Here is a 15,849-nt window from a genome sequence, read left to right as displayed (position 1 = left end):
TCCTGAGACACACGTCAGAATGTGTGTCCGGAGCAGGGAAGGAGTGGACAGCAGGTGGGCCGTGGCCTCCTCCTTCTCCCAGGCACTACATGGGCCCAAGGTGGGACATGGAGATGCAGACCATGGGCGCAGTCCGTGCGCAAGTCCCTCCCCCCCCACCAGTGCGCCCCAAGTCACGTCCTGCTGTGCCGGGCCAGGGGTGCGCACTCACCCAAGCTGTGCAGAATGCGGTCACGGCGGCCACACAAGCTCTCCAACCTTTTATTCATACAAGGACTCAAGAGCATGTGACACCAGTTGGTACCTGCAGCAGGACGCAGCCTGCTGTGCGGGGCTGCCCCCTCCAGAGAGACCTACGGTGCGGGCTCCCGCGGAGACGTCCACGTGCAGCCAAATGTTGCCATCTGGGCACGTGGGCAGCCGCTACCCCAGAGCCCCTGAGAGTCCAGCCGGCATTCACCTACAGGGAAGGAGGCCCCGGGCCCAGCCCCCCGGTCCGGCATGAGCAGGGTTATTATGGGGTGGGAGTGCCCGTGGGACTGCGCTGCCTAGTGGGGCACGGGCTGGGGGCCCTGACCAGCGTGAGAGGCGAGGCAAAGCAGCGCTAAGTGGCCTTGTCGGGCCCCGGTGCTGGTTAGGACTGCTGTCCCTGGCCACAGTGGCTCAGCATCCCATGGACCCTCAAGGGTCCCCTTGCCTGAGCCCCTCTCTGGCAGGGCCCACAGCAGCTAGGGCCCAGGAGGGAAGGAGGGAGAGAGGGTCCCGGGCCTGGGGGAGGGCCTGGACAGCCCGAGGGAGCAGGGGTGCCCCCAGGTCCGGGAAGTCCCAGCCCTTCCAAGCTCTGGGAGGAGGAGCTGAAAAGCAGCTCTGGGTGAACAGATGGAAAGCGTCTGTGAATGTATGTATGTTTGGAAAAGCCCTTAACTGTCAAAGCCCGCCAGGCCCCCTGCAGCTGGCGGGGCCAGGAGGGACCCAGGTGGCCCTCTGGCTTGCAGGGCCAGGCCTCCTGGCTGGGCTGGTTTCAATGGCCACCCCCATCCTGTGGCCCGGTGTCGCCTCCAGCCCCGCCTGTGTCACCCCGAGTGGGGGGCCCTGGGTCTGGCGGGGATGACAGGCAAATGCGTGGGTGGGCAGCACGTCCGCACAGCCACAGGCCCTGTGCAGGCGCCGGGCCCAAGTTCGAAGGGCGTGCCCACGTCTGCGGAGGGCCCAGCCTGCTCTCCTGGGACGCCCAGGATCGACACCCCCAGCCTCACACGAAGGTCAGCCAAGAGCAGCACCCAGAGGTGAGGCTGTGCCCACGGCAGCCCTTCTGTGCACCCCGGACCCTTGCAGCCGGCCCTTGGAGAGAATGAGATCCAGAAAGACTGGTCAGCAAGGGTGCCTTCCCAGTTAGAATGCAGCCTGACACGGAGGGTCTCTGGGGAGGCCACGGCATCACAGGGGCCTGGCTGAGACTGAAGTGTTCATGCATAATCTCGAAGGCCCTGCTAGACCCTGGATGACAGAAACCCGATGCCTTCCCAGGGGTGCGCCCAGGTGTGGGCCTGGTTTCTGACACCTGGAGCCCGGAAGTGCTCCGTGGGAGGAGGCGGGAGAGGAAGGCACGGGCTCGCGCTCTCCAGCGGGACACTGCTCAGGGAACTGGGGGGGAGGTGCAGGCGGGCAGGCAGGAGGTGGCCACCGGCATCCCCCAGGTTCCTGAAATACATGGCTTTTGGGGACATTGTTCCTGGCTGACCTGAGGGCCTCATACAAAATTAAAAGCCAGGGTGGCCGGCGGAGCCAGGCCAGGAGGGCCAGCGTCCCTTGCCCCACCCCAGTGCAGTCACAGAGCCGGGGTCCCTCACTGTCCCTCCCTGTCCTGCGCTGGGGCATCTGGGCTGAGGAGAATTAAATATCATCTGTTTTGCGTTTTGGCAAAGTCAGTTCTTGGCCTCGGTCCCTGGGGCCTGGGGCAGTTACCGCCATGTGGGCCTGGCGGCTGAGAGAAGTAGGGGGAGGAGCAGCAGGGACGCGCAGGGCTGGGGGCAGCTTGCAGCTGAGGTCTTCTGGCCCTCCCGCTCCGACAGGCCGGGGAGGGCGTGGGTCAGGGTCGTCCGGGAGCTGGAGCTCTTCTTGCTGACCCTCCGGTCGCAGAGGTCATCCGGGCAGCTGTCACCACTGCCCGAGCCACTGCTGTCGTCACCTGGGGAGGAGAGGAGGCTCTAGCAGGCCCGCCCCACTGTGGACCCCAAGCACCAGGGAGACCCTGAGCCCAGCACTCCACCATGGGGGCCTCCCATGCTGGGCAATGCCAGCTCCACCCTGAGCATAGCTCCCGGCCCGCCCGGGCCTGCCAAGGGCTGATGGACATGCTGGCCAGGCTCGGCCGTGCTTGGGGATGTGGGTGTGTGTCTGTGGGGGGCGCTTGGTGTCCGTGACCGGGCAGCAGCAGCAGCCAGAGCCACTGTGTGGACCCAGGGGCTGGGAGGGTCCCTCCTCTGCACCCTTCCCCTGCACCCCCCCCCGTCCCCCGCCGGCTCCCAGTCCCTGGGGCCCTGCCCGCACTGGCATCCTGGAAGTCCACATCATTGCCGCTGTAGGCGCCACGAAGCCGGTTGGTCATGACCTTCAGCTGCATGATCTGTTGGCGGACGGTCATGTCGGGCTTGGTGATGTCTACCTCCACCTCGGGGTTGTTGATCTGATTGGCCAGGCCATCGCCCATCACCTCCGGGAGGTACCTGGGGGCCGAGGACAGGCCCTGAGTCACCGCCTGCTCCCTGGAAAGGGGCGCTTCCCTGGCATGCCCTCCCATCCCCTCTCCTCCGGTCCAGGTGCTGGCAGGCCTGAGACCCCCTTGTGGCCTGTTGGGGACCACCAGGAGCCCACAGTGGTGGGGTGTGGAGGCACTGAGCAAGGTATGTGCCTCTGGAAGCTGGCCCAGACCCTTGTCTGGGTTTCCCGTGTCCTACTGTGGGTCCGGCGTCGGGCATGGCCCTGCGCACATGGCACTTGGTGACACAGGCCAGACGAGGGACCCGGGTGAGGCCGCAAAGGTCGGCTGGTCTGTGGTCAGCCGGCAGCACCCACCTGCCTTTGGCCATGCCGTTCCAGCAGCGGTCATCACTGGCGCTGCTCATGGCCAACCTCTCGCTGCACAGCATGCTGGGGAGGCTGATCCAGAAGTCCTGGGCGTCTCGGAGCTGCGTCTTGGCCTCTGAGACCTGCAGGGCAGCAGTCAGGCCACAGGGCGCCCTGCTCGGTCTGCCCTCCCCTCCCCCGTCCACCCAGGCCCTGGCGGGCTGAGGGCCGCTCACCAGCTTCTCCAGCGTGCCCGTGGAAGGCTTCTCCTGTAACACCAGCTTGCCCTGGTGCCGCTTCTCCTCGGGCCCAGAGCCCTGGGGGTTCACCTTGGGGTTTCCACAGCCCTGGATGACCTGGGGGAAGACCACAGGGGTCCTGGAGGGGCACAAGGCCCTATCTGGGATGCCCCTCCATGCCTGCTGCACCTGCCCGCCCGTACCTTGGCCGTGAGCATGTCCTTGTTGTCCTGGAGGGCGTTGATGGCTTCTGCCAGCCACAAGTGCACGTTGCCAATGACGCTTTCTGCTCCCGAAGGGCCCCGGAACTTGTCGGTGATAAGCACCATGGAGTCTGGCACAAGTGTGAACACACACACAGGGCGTTTTGTAAATACGCATGCTAGCCACCTGACAACAACATGCTAGCTCACGCGCGTGCTCACACACGTGCATGCCGGCCCCAGGTGTCCGCTTGGGAACATGTTAGCGCTTACGTAGGCTGGCATGTGCATGTCAAACACGTGCACGGAAGCTTACACATGTGCTGGCATGTGCATGTGGCAAACACGTGCACGGAAGCTTACACATGTGCTGTCATGTGCATGTGTCGAACACGTGCATGGAAGCTTACACATGTGCTGTCATGTGCATGTGTCGAACACGTGCATGGAAGCTTACACATGTGCTGTCATGTGCATGTGTCACACGTGTACGGAAGCTTACACATGTGCTGTCATGTGCATGTGGCAAACACGTGCATGGAAGCTTACACATGTGCTGGCATGTGCATGTGTCACACGTGCACGGAAGCTTACACATGTGCTGTCATGTGCATGTGTCACACGTGTACGGAAGCTTACACATGTGCTGTCATGTGCATGTGGCAAACACGTGCATGGAAGCTTACACATGTGCTGTCATGTGCATGTGTCACACGTGTACGGAAGCTTACACATGTGCTGGCATGTGCATGTGTCAAACACGTGCACGGAAGCTTACAAGTGTGCTGTCATGTGCATGTGTCGAACACGTGCATGGAAGCTTACGTGTGTGCTGTCATGTGCATGTGTCGAACACGTGCATAGAAGCTTACGTGTGTGCTGGCATGTGCATGTGTCGAACACGTGCATAGAAGCTTACACGTGTGCTGGCATGTGCACATCAAACAAGTGCACAGAAGCTTACACATGTGCTGGCTGGCATGTGCATGTGTCAAACACATGTATGGAAGCTTACGCATATGCTGGCATGTTCATGTCAAACGTGCACGGAAGCGTACACGTGTGCTGGCACGAACTAACCTGGCCCACCACGTGCATACGCCAGTTGACACATGTGGGTTTGGATCACATCATAACACGCACACGTGAGCACATGTCAGCACCTATGTGTGTGGGCCTGCTATGCGCAGCACACACACGCTGGCCAGCCCGCAGCAAGTTAGCAATGCATGTGCGCTGGCCCACATCCACGTTTGCTCACGCACGCGCTGGCCCACCCTAGGTCACAGGCACGTGCCTGTGGGGCGGGTGGGGCACTTGCTTTGGGGTAAGGAGGAGGAGCCATGACCCACAGGGCTGCATGCCAGGCAACAGTCTGAGTCACACTCTGCTCAGAATGCCCTCCCTGGCCCTTGACCCCAGGACAACCCCCCTTCCAGGGCCACAACCAGGCCCTCCAGAGGATGGGCCCGGCTTTGTCCCCACTCCCACAGGCCCCTGGCTGCTCTGGCGTGCAGTGGCAGTGACGGCTCACCCAGAAGGTTCCTCCACTCGGCGTCGAGGTCGGCCTGATTGGCCAGGCAACCCTTGAGCACGTTGCGGCAGTAGTCAGGGCAGGGCCGGGCGCCGGGGACCCCCAGGCAGTGTGCGCAGTATGCCAGCTTCATGACGGCCCTCGTGCACTCCGGGCCCAGGGGCACCTGGGGAGGCAAGGCAGCCTGAGCCCCGCCTTGCAGCTGGGTGTGCCCAGCCCCCCAAGGAGCCCTGGGCTGGAGGGCTCTGGACAGAAGTTAGGAGGCTGCAGTTCTGCCCCACTTTGCCTGACCCCAGACCTTCTTGGGGACCCTGTCTCATCTCAGATGGTCAAGCAGGCTCCCAGTGGGAAGACACTCATCCTCGGTGCTGCCGTCCCAGCACGCGACTCCCTGGAACAGCACTGACTCCCTGGAACAGCGCTGTGACTAAGCCTCACGGGGAAGTGGGAGTACGCCTGCTCTGCATGCAGATGACGCGACCGGGGCTCCGCTGGGAGGAGGACTTGCTAAGAACCCCAGCTGGAGGGGGAGGTGGCTCACGCCCGGGGCTGTGTGGGTCTGACTCCGGCTGCCTCTTGGGGGAGGTACCCTGCTGGCCCCCAAGGCCTCAGGCCCCAGCCTGCTCTGGCCTCAGAGCAATGTTACCCCCTTGGCTTGCGTCCACCCGACCCCTGCAGCTGGCTCAGCATCTAGCCCCACGACCTTTTCCCTTCCTGTCCTGCTTGGGACTCAGCCTGACGAGGATGGGACTGGACGGCTGCCCACATGAGAGCTCAGTCCTGGGACATGCCGTCTGCACGACGGGGCTGGGGGTGGGCAGCAGCCCAGGGTCATGGAGACGGCCAGAAGGCCCCAGGGCATAGAGGGCAGGGCTGGGAGGTGGGGGGGAGGGTTCCTGCGAGCCCGAGCCACGGTGCGCACCTGAGCCACCTTCCGGACCACGTCACCAGCCACGCCCAGGCCCTGCACAAAGGCGCGCGCTGCCACGAAGGCGCGGGTGGCACGCAGACGCAGCTCCCGCGGGGCCTCGCCGAAGGGCCGCAGCGCGTCAGCCTGCTTGCCCAGGCAGTCCAGGTAGTCGTCGGGGAGCAGCAGCTGTGGGTGCAGCTGCCTGAAGAGCCGCTCCAGCAGGCGGGCCCAGAACTCGGCCAGCGTCTCCTCCAGGTGCAGGTTGGCGCCCCGGTAGTACAGGCGCAGCTCCGCGTACAGGTCCCGGAAGGCGCTGGCGCTCTGCGCGTACAGCTCGCCGACGGCGCTGGGGAAGGCGTCCTGCAGCGCCCGCTCCGACTCATTCAGCAGGTGCTGGAAGTGATCTGGGCCGGGGAGGTAGGTGTGAGGCCTCCCGGGGCCTCTGGTCCTCCTGCCCACCCCCCACACTGTGGCAGCCGAGCAGGATGGGGCTCTGCCCGGGACCCCTGAGGCTCTGGGAGAATCAGAGGCCAGGCTGCAGAGCCTGGAGGGGCCCTGGGTCCCCAGGACTCTCAAGACCACCCCCCGCCATGGCTCTAGGTGTGAAAGCCTGGGTGGGGGACCCCTCCTGGGTCTCAGGGCCTCCAACTGGGACTCCAGTTGACATTTCTGGGCTGGGGACAGACGCAGGGTGCTTCAGTGACCTCCTGGGATCCCCTGTAAGGTGGGCAGGGGGATCCTCTGAGCTGGGGGTGCAGGGTTGGGACCCTCCTCCTTGCTGCCCGTTCCTCCCTGCATCGCCCCCTACCCCCCACGTGTCTGGTCCTCCTCTTTCTCTTAGATGCCCTCCCTCCGGTTCCAGAAGCCTTAGCTCTTATCATGCCCCCCGGAAGCTGCCTGCTTGAGGGCCCGGGGAGGATCTCCTATAGGCTCTGGGATGTGCCCAGGGACCCAGACAGGCCTGTTGAAGCCCTCCAGGGGGGCAGGGCCTGAACACGTGTGGCAGACCTCCGTGGTTTTGGGGAAATGCCCCTGCACCCTATGTGCCAAGAACAGGGTCCCCAAAGAGCACCCACCCCCTCTGGCAGGGAGATTGCAGTCTGTAACTACACAGCCCCTCCTCTCAGGCTCGTCCCCCAGAGCGATGGCCACCCTCCCTGCACAGGCCCCAGGACCCTGGGCAGCCAGGGGTTTTCAGGCTCCCTTACATCTCCTCCCTGCCCCCTGGCCCTCTGCCAAGGCCTTAGGCTGTCAGGCTGGCTCCCAAGCTGGGTGACTCCTGGCCAGGCTGTGGAATGGTGAGCAGCAGTCCAGGGGCTGAGATCATGGGCCTTAAGGCCCTTTGGAGCTGCCTGTCGGCTGCGGACACACACTCGCCCTCTTCTCTCAGCTCAAGCTCTGACAGAGCACCTTCTCCCTCCAGTTAGACTTCAGGTCACTTCCTGGGGCCCCACCCCAGCGCCCACACCATTCCCAAGGTGACCACCGTGGGCATCAGCGTGCCAGCCAGCTCTATGATGTCCAGGGCACTTGCTCTCTGCCCAGCCCTGGTGTGAGACCTGGCGAGAGTCAGGGAATGAGAGGCATGCCCAGCAGCTGCCCTGAAGACACGAAGGCCACACCCGGGGCCCCAGAGGCCTCCTGCCCCCACAGCAGGACAGCCCCAGCCTCAGTCCCCTGCCCTGGCCAGGGCAAGGCCTGTCCCTGTCTGCCGGTGACAAGGAGGCACCTCGAGAGCAAGAGGGTCCCCTCTGAGAGGCTGACAGAGGGATGGGCCCGATCTCCCCAAACGTGCGCATGGACTGCTGTGCACACCGCAGGGCAGACAAGGGCGCCTGCAGACAGCTCCCGGGCTCCCGGCCGCCAGCTTGGGCCCTGCGTGCAGGCAGCCTTCTGCTCCCGCCTTGCCAGGAGAGGTGCCCTCGCGCCCAGCTCCCCTGGTGTCAGTGTCCTGGGGGCCCCAAGCCTGGGGGCCCGCTCACCATCGAAGCTCTGCAGCTGGGCGGCGAGCGTGGTCTGCAGGGCACGGCTGCTGTCCAGGAGGGCGGTCTCCAGCTCGGCCCGGCTGCGGTTGGCCAGCTTCTCCTCCATCTCGCTGGTACAGCAGGTGTAGCCCTGGGGGCAGATCCGCAGGTGCTCTCCTGTGGGGGAGGGGCTGGCGTGAGGGAGAGGAGGTGCCCAGAGGCTTGGGGGGGGGCCTGGGCCCTGGGCAGACCCTGGGAGGGGGCACGGCTCCGGCGAGAGCCTGGGTAGGTGGTGCAGGCCCCAGCACAGGACACAGGAGTAGGGCTGCCTCTGCAGGCCAGCCTCCAGGCACTCTGGGGCAAAGCCAGCGGGGGTGGGCATAAAGCAGGGGTGCAGAAGGCTGAGTCCCAGGGCAGGGCTGTCTGATAGCATCCCCACCTAGCTCCTCCCAACTCCTCGGCCCCATCCCCCCCCTCCCCACCACCATGCAGGTGAGGAGGGCCATCCCAGGGGTCCTCGCGCAGCTCAGGACATCTGTGCCCCAGCACAGAACTGCCTCAGGGCCCCGTGTCTGTTCAGAGGGGTGGGCTGCCAGACTCAGGGTTCACCGGGGTAAGCTTGAGGCCTGCAGGGTGCCCCCTGCCTGGGCCCAGGCTGAGAATGGGGAGAGAGGAAGGGACCCCCCCCCCCCACGAAGGGCAGGGCAGGACAACCAGAGCCTCCTCCCCACCAACCAGGCCAGAGAGGCAAGCTCCCAGTGAGGACCGCAGGCTTGGGTGTGGCTCCGGACCAGGGGGGGCCTGGTGAGGAGTGCCCTGCATGTGGGGGGCCTGGACACGCCTGTGTCCCTTCCTCTGCATGCAGCCCTCCTCACCCCTCAGGCGCACAGCACCACACTAGCCACGCTTCCATCTTGGGGCCTGCGAGAGGTGCTCAGTCAGCACAGCCCTGAAGACACACCGCGGAGCCGCACAGGGACGGCTGAGGGCCGGAGAGGAAGCGCCTTTAAAAATGTGCCCGTGCCAGTTTTACAACTGCGGTTTTGAGGTGGGTGCTGTGACCCCATCTTACAGATGGGGAAACAGGCTTGCGGAGACTCGGTTTCCTGTCCAGTCTACGCTACGCCGGGAGGAGCCAAGCCGCTCAGTCAGGCTGCCTGCTTTCAGGCCCCCATACCCAAAACGCCACCTCACGGCCCTCCCCTCCCCACCCCTACCCCACTGCACCAGCCATATTTGCTGCCACCGAGCCGTGGAGGAGGCCGCGCCCCGAGTGGAGGCAGGGGTCTAACCCGGACAGGGGCTGTACGAAAGGGTCCCCCTGTGCACAGTTGTGGGGCGGAGTGGAGCAGCCTGGGCAGAGCTCTGGGGGTCCCGAGGCTGTCCCGAGGGCTGGGGCCTCCAAGCTGACCTGCAGAGGACGGTCAGCAGCCCCAGCAGAAGGCCTGGAGGGCACAGGCAGCCTCCAGTACAAGCCCGGGGTGGGGAGTGACAAAGACGTCGTTAGCCTGAGGCTGAATTAGCCCTAAAGAGCCTGTCGGAACCACCAGGTCAGACTGGGATGGAGCATCTTTATCTCCTGGGCCGACATGCACAACCCCGGGCTAGGTAATGGGACAGAGAAGCTGTGTGTGGGCTCTGTGCCCGTCCGGGTGACAGCGAGGGGCTGCGGCTGCAGTGGGAGAGGCCACAGGCCACTGCACACTGGGGTGGGGCTGGAGGAAGGGTGTCAGAGGTGCCTGGGGGAGCCCACTCCGACACGGCGGGTAAGGGAAGGTTTGGGAGGTCTCAGGTGGGGGGAGGGGGGCAGAGGCAAGAAGGCCAGCCCCTTCTTCCCCTTCCCACATGGGCCCTAAGCCGTCCTACTCCCCAGGGCCTCCGATGCCCTTAGCTCTCAGAAGCCTGCACCATGCAGGGGATGCTTGTCTGGGGGACCACCACCCTTCTCCCAGGGCCTGGAAGCGATGCTAGCATGCCTGTCTGAGGGGGGCTGTAGCCCCCACCTTGGGACAGGGCCGACCTCAGGGTAGACAGATTGGCGCTCAAGACCACTGGGGCCCATCTCTGGAATGGCCTCAGGTCTGTGGGTTCACTCCCTGGATGAATCAGGACTTTCAGGGCCTTGCGGGAGCCGGCTGGGGTCAAGGGTTGGAGCCTGGCTCCCCAGGACCTCACAGAGAGGAGGTACCCACCAACATTCCTGCGCCCCTTCTCGTAAGGGGGTGGGGTGGGCAGGGGCCTCCAGGCAGGAAGGGCTGGGCCTGAGAACACCTACCATCCCTCTCTCTCAGGGCCTTTACGGACTCTGACATGTGGCCCTGGACCCTTGCCAGCAGGAGGCAGGACCCCGGGCAGGATGAGGGTCCTCTCCATGGGGTCCCTGTGCACCCAACCAGGAGAAAGCTGAGTTCCCCGCCTCAACAGGGGGCAGGCTCCCAGGGCGCTGGGGGGTGGGGGTGGGGAGGCGAACTGGGGGCATGCCAGCCTGGGGCTTCTGGGGGACACCCGGGGCTCTGCAGTGACGGGCACTCAGGCCAGGCTGGCTGAGTCAGCAGCGGGAGGGCACAGGCTGCCAAAGTGTCAGCCCTCCCTCCTGGACCCTCCGGTCCCCTGGTACAACAGACCCCCTCCCCGAACCTGCCAGTTCATGCGGACAGCAGAGAGGCCGGGTGGCGGGGCTGCGGACGGAACTTGGGGAGACACAGGGAACTCCCCCGTGGCGGGCTCTCAGTGGGCCCCTGGGCACTGTCAGCACGGCTACCACTCCTGCCCCAGCAGCCTCCCCGGAGCCTCCCCAGCCCTGCCTGGCCACCTCGTCCAGCCGCCCGGTGGCCGGCGCTGTTCCGGCTGCCCCAGCACAGCCCCCGTCCCTCCCTCCCTCCTTGGACACACGGGAGTGAAGACACGGAGCCAGAGCCCGGGCGCCGGCCTGAAGCCCCGGGCGGGCTGGGCCGAGGCGGCCCTGAGCCAGCGGCAGGGCAGACACAGTGGCCGGTCCAAGAGCAGCAGTCAGGACCCAGAGGCTTTGTGCTTCCTTCCTGCCCACCCTGGCCCAGCTCGGCCTGGGTCCGCACATCATCGGATGGCCCTGGACATCAGCCAGCTGGAGGTGGGTTCTGCAGGGCATCCCCTGCACCCCCTCCAAAAGCAAGCTTGCGCCTCCTGGTCTCCTGGTCAGAGCCAACTCGTGCCAGGGTGGGGGTCTGCCAGGAGCGAAAATGAGCTCCCTGCCCCTGGCAGTGTGCAAATCAGGCTGATGGAATTCTGTACTCTGTCATTTCAGACTCTCCGCCCCCAAGGCCCCACCTCTCCTCTCAGCTCAGTACCCACGGAGGAATGAAGACTAGCCCAGGAGGGAGGGAATGCACCCCTGGCACTGGGAGGTATTGGCGGGTCCCCTCTTCCCACTGACCCCTCCCCCACCTGGCCAGTGACCATCTCTCCTTTCCCCCTCTGTCGCTTTGCTGTTTTTGCAAAAGCTGGCCACATCCTTCCAGAACTCTCCCTTCCCTTAACCTGTGGGACACTTCTTCCCACGGATGACCCTAGGTTTTTTTGGGGGGAAGGGGAGGATGGTTCATTCCTCACCCCAGTCCCTGTGGCAGGGCTCCTCCAGGCCCGCCCCCAAATTCCCAGATGCCCCAATTCTGCTCCTCAGGTTAAAGTCCTGCACCCACTTCCCTAACCCCATCAGCAGCTGCTTCTCTTCCTGGGTGGCAGACCACGTGGCCATCTTCTTCCCTCCAGATTCAGACCTCCTGGGATCACCCCAGATCCCCGACTTCTCTTCACTAAGCCCCTACCATTCTGTGGCTCAGACACCTTTAAGGCTCACACCCTCCTGCCACCTGCTGAGTCGCTGCTCCCAGCTGTCCTGTCTTAGCAGCCTCCCAATAGCGTCCCCACCCAGCAGCCACCCTCGCCAGCACTGTCACCCCTATGCTTTAGCCCAAGACCCCCACCCCAACAGTGGTCACCATTTCCAAAGCTGGACACAGACCTCATGTGTCCAGGCCCAGACCGGCAGCCACCTGTGACTGGTGGCGCTAGAGCCCTCCCAAGGAGACTGCAGAGGGAAGATGGCGCCACGCCAAGCACATCTCTCCAGAAGCTTCTGCTGCTCACACAAGAGTCTGCTCAACCTGCCTTTAAAGCCACATCCCGGAGCCTCTGCACCGACTGACCCAGCCACGCCCAGAACACTAACTCGCTGTAGATGTTTAGCCTGCGCTGGCCCCTCGCACGGGGCTGGAACTCGGTCGTACGTACAGCTCCAGGCACCAACATGCACCAAGTGAGAGGCCCGGGTCTGGAAGAACAGGAAAGGGGGCCGCTTTCCCACCTCATCCCTTTATTCAGTTCGGGACCCTCCATCAGGCCTTGCTGGCAGACCGGGGGTGGGCAGATGTAGAAGGCTCTCCCCCCGCAACACTCTTCTCTGGACAACTGCCCCCTGCCCCCTCCTGCTCCCTGTCCAGCTCCAGTGGCCACAGGAGCCCCCTGGCATGTCCACCAGCCTGCTGGGGGTGGGAGGCACTGAGCAAACAGAGGAAGGTTCCCCAGGCACTGTCCACACCAGAGCTCCAGACCTTTCTCTCTCACCCCTTTCTCTGGAAGCGTCTGCCCCTGACTGGTCCCTGCCTGAGGGTCATACTCGATCATCCAGAAGGGCGGCCTCGGAACCACCTCACAGAGAACATTTCAACCACGATCTCCTACCCTCTCTTACTAACACATCACAGCACCCATAACCCCTCCTGCCTCTGACCCAACCTGCTTCCCCACACCTCACCGACCACCCAAAGATCCCACCACCATTTCAGGCAAATGACAGCGTCACCAAGGAGCCCTCTGCCACTGCCCGCCGCAGAGCCTCCACCGTGCACTGGGACCCAAAGCCGAGTGGCACCGCTGCGGGCACCTCCTCCCTCGGTGGGTGGGAGGGGTCCGCCCCCCAGGCCTGTGAGGGGCCGAGTCGCAGGCGCGGAACAAAGGCTGGGCGCCGGTGCCCTCGCCAGTCGCTGTGGGCCAGGATGGAGCCCCGCGCGCCCTAAGGCGGGAGCCAGACACAGCTAGCGCGCCGTCTGGAGGTGCGGCGCGGCTCCTGGCCCGGCGGGACGGGGCGCTGGTGCAGTGGGCGCGGCGGGCGCCCAGGGGGTGCGGGGGCTGCGGCTGGCAGGCGGGGAGGCAGAGAGCAGGGGGGCCACGCGGGGGGGGGGGGTGCTGCGGCAGGCGGGGGGGGGCGGGGAGGAGGACAACACGATTGGCGGGGAAGGGGCTTGCCGCAGTGGGCGCGGCAGGCATGGGGAGGGGTGGCAGCAAAGGGGACTCGTGGGGGCTGCCGCAAGCGAAGGGGAGGGGGATGGGTTTGATGGAAGAGGAAGGGGGGCTTGCTGCAGGAAGGGGGCTGCGGCAGGCACTGGGAAGCACAGGAAGGGATGGGGGTGGGGAGGGGTGTTAGGATGCTGCTGGGATGCGGGCAGCGAGGGACCTGGGGAAGGGCAGGTGGGGATCTGTAGGGGAGAGAGGTGGGGTGGTGCTGGGGTGCGGCGAGGATGGGGTGGGCATGGAGACTGGCGATGGGGATCCTGATGGGAAGATTTGGAGAAGCGGATGGGGACGTGGATGAGGGCGACGATGGGCTGGTTTGTGGTGGGGATGAGGGTAGGGGCAGCATGGACAGAAGATGGGGCCGAGGCCGTGGTGATGGGGGACAGGGATGGGGGTGAGGATGTCCAGGTGGAGGGAGTGAAGGTAGGGGTGGCAAGCCTGGGGATGGGGATGCAGGTGAGGGGCCGGGGAGATGGAGATGGCTTCGGGCAGACGGCTGGTGGAGCCCAGGCGGGGTCACCCAGCCTGGATCCCAGCCCCGCAGACGCCACCCGCTCTGCGGCCCGAGAGCCCTGCGCGGCGGCGGCGGGGGCGGCGGCGGCGGCTCCAGCGGCGGCGTCCCAGGCTGCGGTGGCGGTGACGCTCCGGGCGGCGCGCGACTCCGGGTGCGGGCGCGTGGGGGCCTGGGGACCCGGCCGGGGGAAGGCGGAGGAGCAGGACCGGGCCGGAGGGCTCGGAGGCGGCGCAGGCGGACAGGAGCCGGGGAGGAGCTGCGGCCACCGCTGCCCCGGCAGCCCCGCCACCGCACTGGCGCGCACGGCGAGGGCGGCGGCTCCTGGCGCGGGGACGCGCCTCCTCCCGCAGCCCCCGCCCCGCCGCGCTCGGCACCGCCCCGTCTCCCAGGAACCCGCCGGCCGCCTGCCCGCGCCCCCTGCGGCCGGCGGCCCCCTAGCTCCCTGCGGCCCAGCTCCTCCCGGGTGCTGCTCCCAATTCCGGGCGGGAGGGCCCCTGCAGCACAGCCGGCGCGGGCCTGGGGCTCGCTGCTCAGGAGCCAGGGCCCACCCCAGGGGGTGGGAGGGTCAGGTTTCTCCTGGGGATGGAGCATGGCAGCTGAAGACCTGGGAGCCCCCCTCTCCTGCTGAGGACGACCAGATCCCCACCGCTGCCTGGGTACTCGAAGCCACCAACAGTTACCCCACATCCCCTACCTAACCCCCTCCAGCCTTCCAGTCTCTCACCTCAGTGACCTGGGCCTCCAACCCCTCTGCTCATCTCCTTCCCCTAGGAAACAGCAAACCCGACCTGGGCACACAGTCCACGGACCCAGCCCCCACCTCCTCCCTGGGCACCATCCCACACTTGCGTCTCTCCCTTCCTCCTAGGACACCAGACTAGCTCTCCCTGGAGCCCTGGCCCAGGTCTCGCCTTTCCCTGGCCGCCACCCCCCTGGAGAACAGCACCCTCTCACCCACTCAGGCCACCCTCCTCTCGGTAGCAGGTCTGTGCTCCTCTCGGCCAGCCGGCAGGTGGAGACACTTGCCTGACAGGCAGCTCTCGATCCGGGTGCCCTCACCAAGGTCTCGGCACCTCAGACGCCGGCAGCAGTGTTCACAGGTAACTTCCAAGGCTGCTCTCTGTGCTGCCTGCTGCCTGCTTCCTGCTTCCTGCTTGGGGACCTCCTGGGCAGGCCACCCTGCCAGTGGGCACCAGGCTTGGTGAGGCACTGGGCCTCATCCATGTGGTCACAGCTCTGGCCAAGAGGCCGGGCCCCCTCCAACTAGCCTCCCTAGGATTGCTTCAAGGTTCCCAGCTCATGCCATGGCCTCAGAACAAATCAGGATGAAGGGGACCTGGGTCTGTGCCACCTTTGACCCCAGGTCTTGGCTGCAGGGCAGGGAACACTCCTTTGTGGCCCAGGACTGAGTGCTCCCCGGAACCTCACCCATCAGGCCAAAGTTAGCCCTGCTTTCTCATCCTCGGCCTAAGCCGGGCTGCAGAGAGCACGCCCACGGGCACATGCATATCCCAGTTCCTGCCGGGGGCTGGGCAGTGGTGGGGCTCTGCCTACCCTCCCCTGGGGCCTGACGCAGCCGAGGGGGCCCTATGACAAGTCCACAGGGAACAACCTGGAACAGCAGGAGGGGACATTGCAGCTCAGCTGTGTTCCCTGCAAAGACCCAACGTAGGCCCACCCATCCACCCCCTGAGTGCCCAGCAGGTGGAGAGGGCACAGACCCTCAGCTGGGCCAGAACCCCAAACAGACCCTCCAACTGAAAGAGCCCATGGGGGCACACTGTGACCTGGGGCACTCTCAGCTCAGGGCCCATAAAACTGGGGCCTGAAAAGATGACCAAGAAGGGGCAGAAGGCTTGGCTGATCCCCTCTGACCCACCCTCTTCCCACGAAGCCTGGTAGCCACATCCAAAGTCACGGCCAACCTCGGCCTGGCATCCCAGCCTGTCACCCCACCCAGCCTGTCACCCCATCCAGCTTGTGACCTGCCACTTCCACTAACTCTGGAAATCAGCGCCCTTCCCCCTTGCTCGGCCCTCTTTCAATGCCCACTCAGCTTTTCCTCCGGGAAGCCTTCCCGGGTCCCTT

General features: G+C 65.3%; 1 protein-coding gene across 1 annotated transcript in view; it reads right to left on the bottom strand.

Moving 5' to 3' along the window:
- Positions 1-247: 247 nt before the first annotated feature.
- The window catches only part of GPC1 (glypican 1), a 29,228-nt gene continuing 13,626 nt past the window's right edge, over positions 248-15,849 (bottom strand). The window contains exons 2-9 of the mRNA XM_026491193.4: positions 7,935-8,093; positions 5,965-6,356; positions 5,043-5,208; positions 3,509-3,639; positions 3,303-3,422; positions 3,076-3,209; positions 2,551-2,726; positions 248-2,188 (exon numbers count right to left, since the gene is read on the bottom strand). Of these exons, the coding sequence (XP_026346978.2) occupies positions 1,962-2,188; positions 2,551-2,726; positions 3,076-3,209; positions 3,303-3,422; positions 3,509-3,639; positions 5,043-5,208; positions 5,965-6,356; positions 7,935-8,093 (1,505 nt within the window). The 3' untranslated portion in view covers positions 248-1,961. The remainder of the gene's footprint in view (positions 2,189-2,550; positions 2,727-3,075; positions 3,210-3,302; positions 3,423-3,508; positions 3,640-5,042; positions 5,209-5,964; positions 6,357-7,934; positions 8,094-15,849) is intronic.

This window comes from Ursus arctos, unplaced genomic scaffold (genome assembly GCF_023065955.2).
Source record: "Ursus arctos isolate Adak ecotype North America unplaced genomic scaffold, UrsArc2.0 scaffold_1, whole genome shotgun sequence".
NCBI lineage: Eukaryota > Metazoa > Chordata > Mammalia > Carnivora > Ursidae > Ursus > Ursus arctos.
This window is presented reverse-complemented; position numbering and strand designations above follow the sequence as displayed.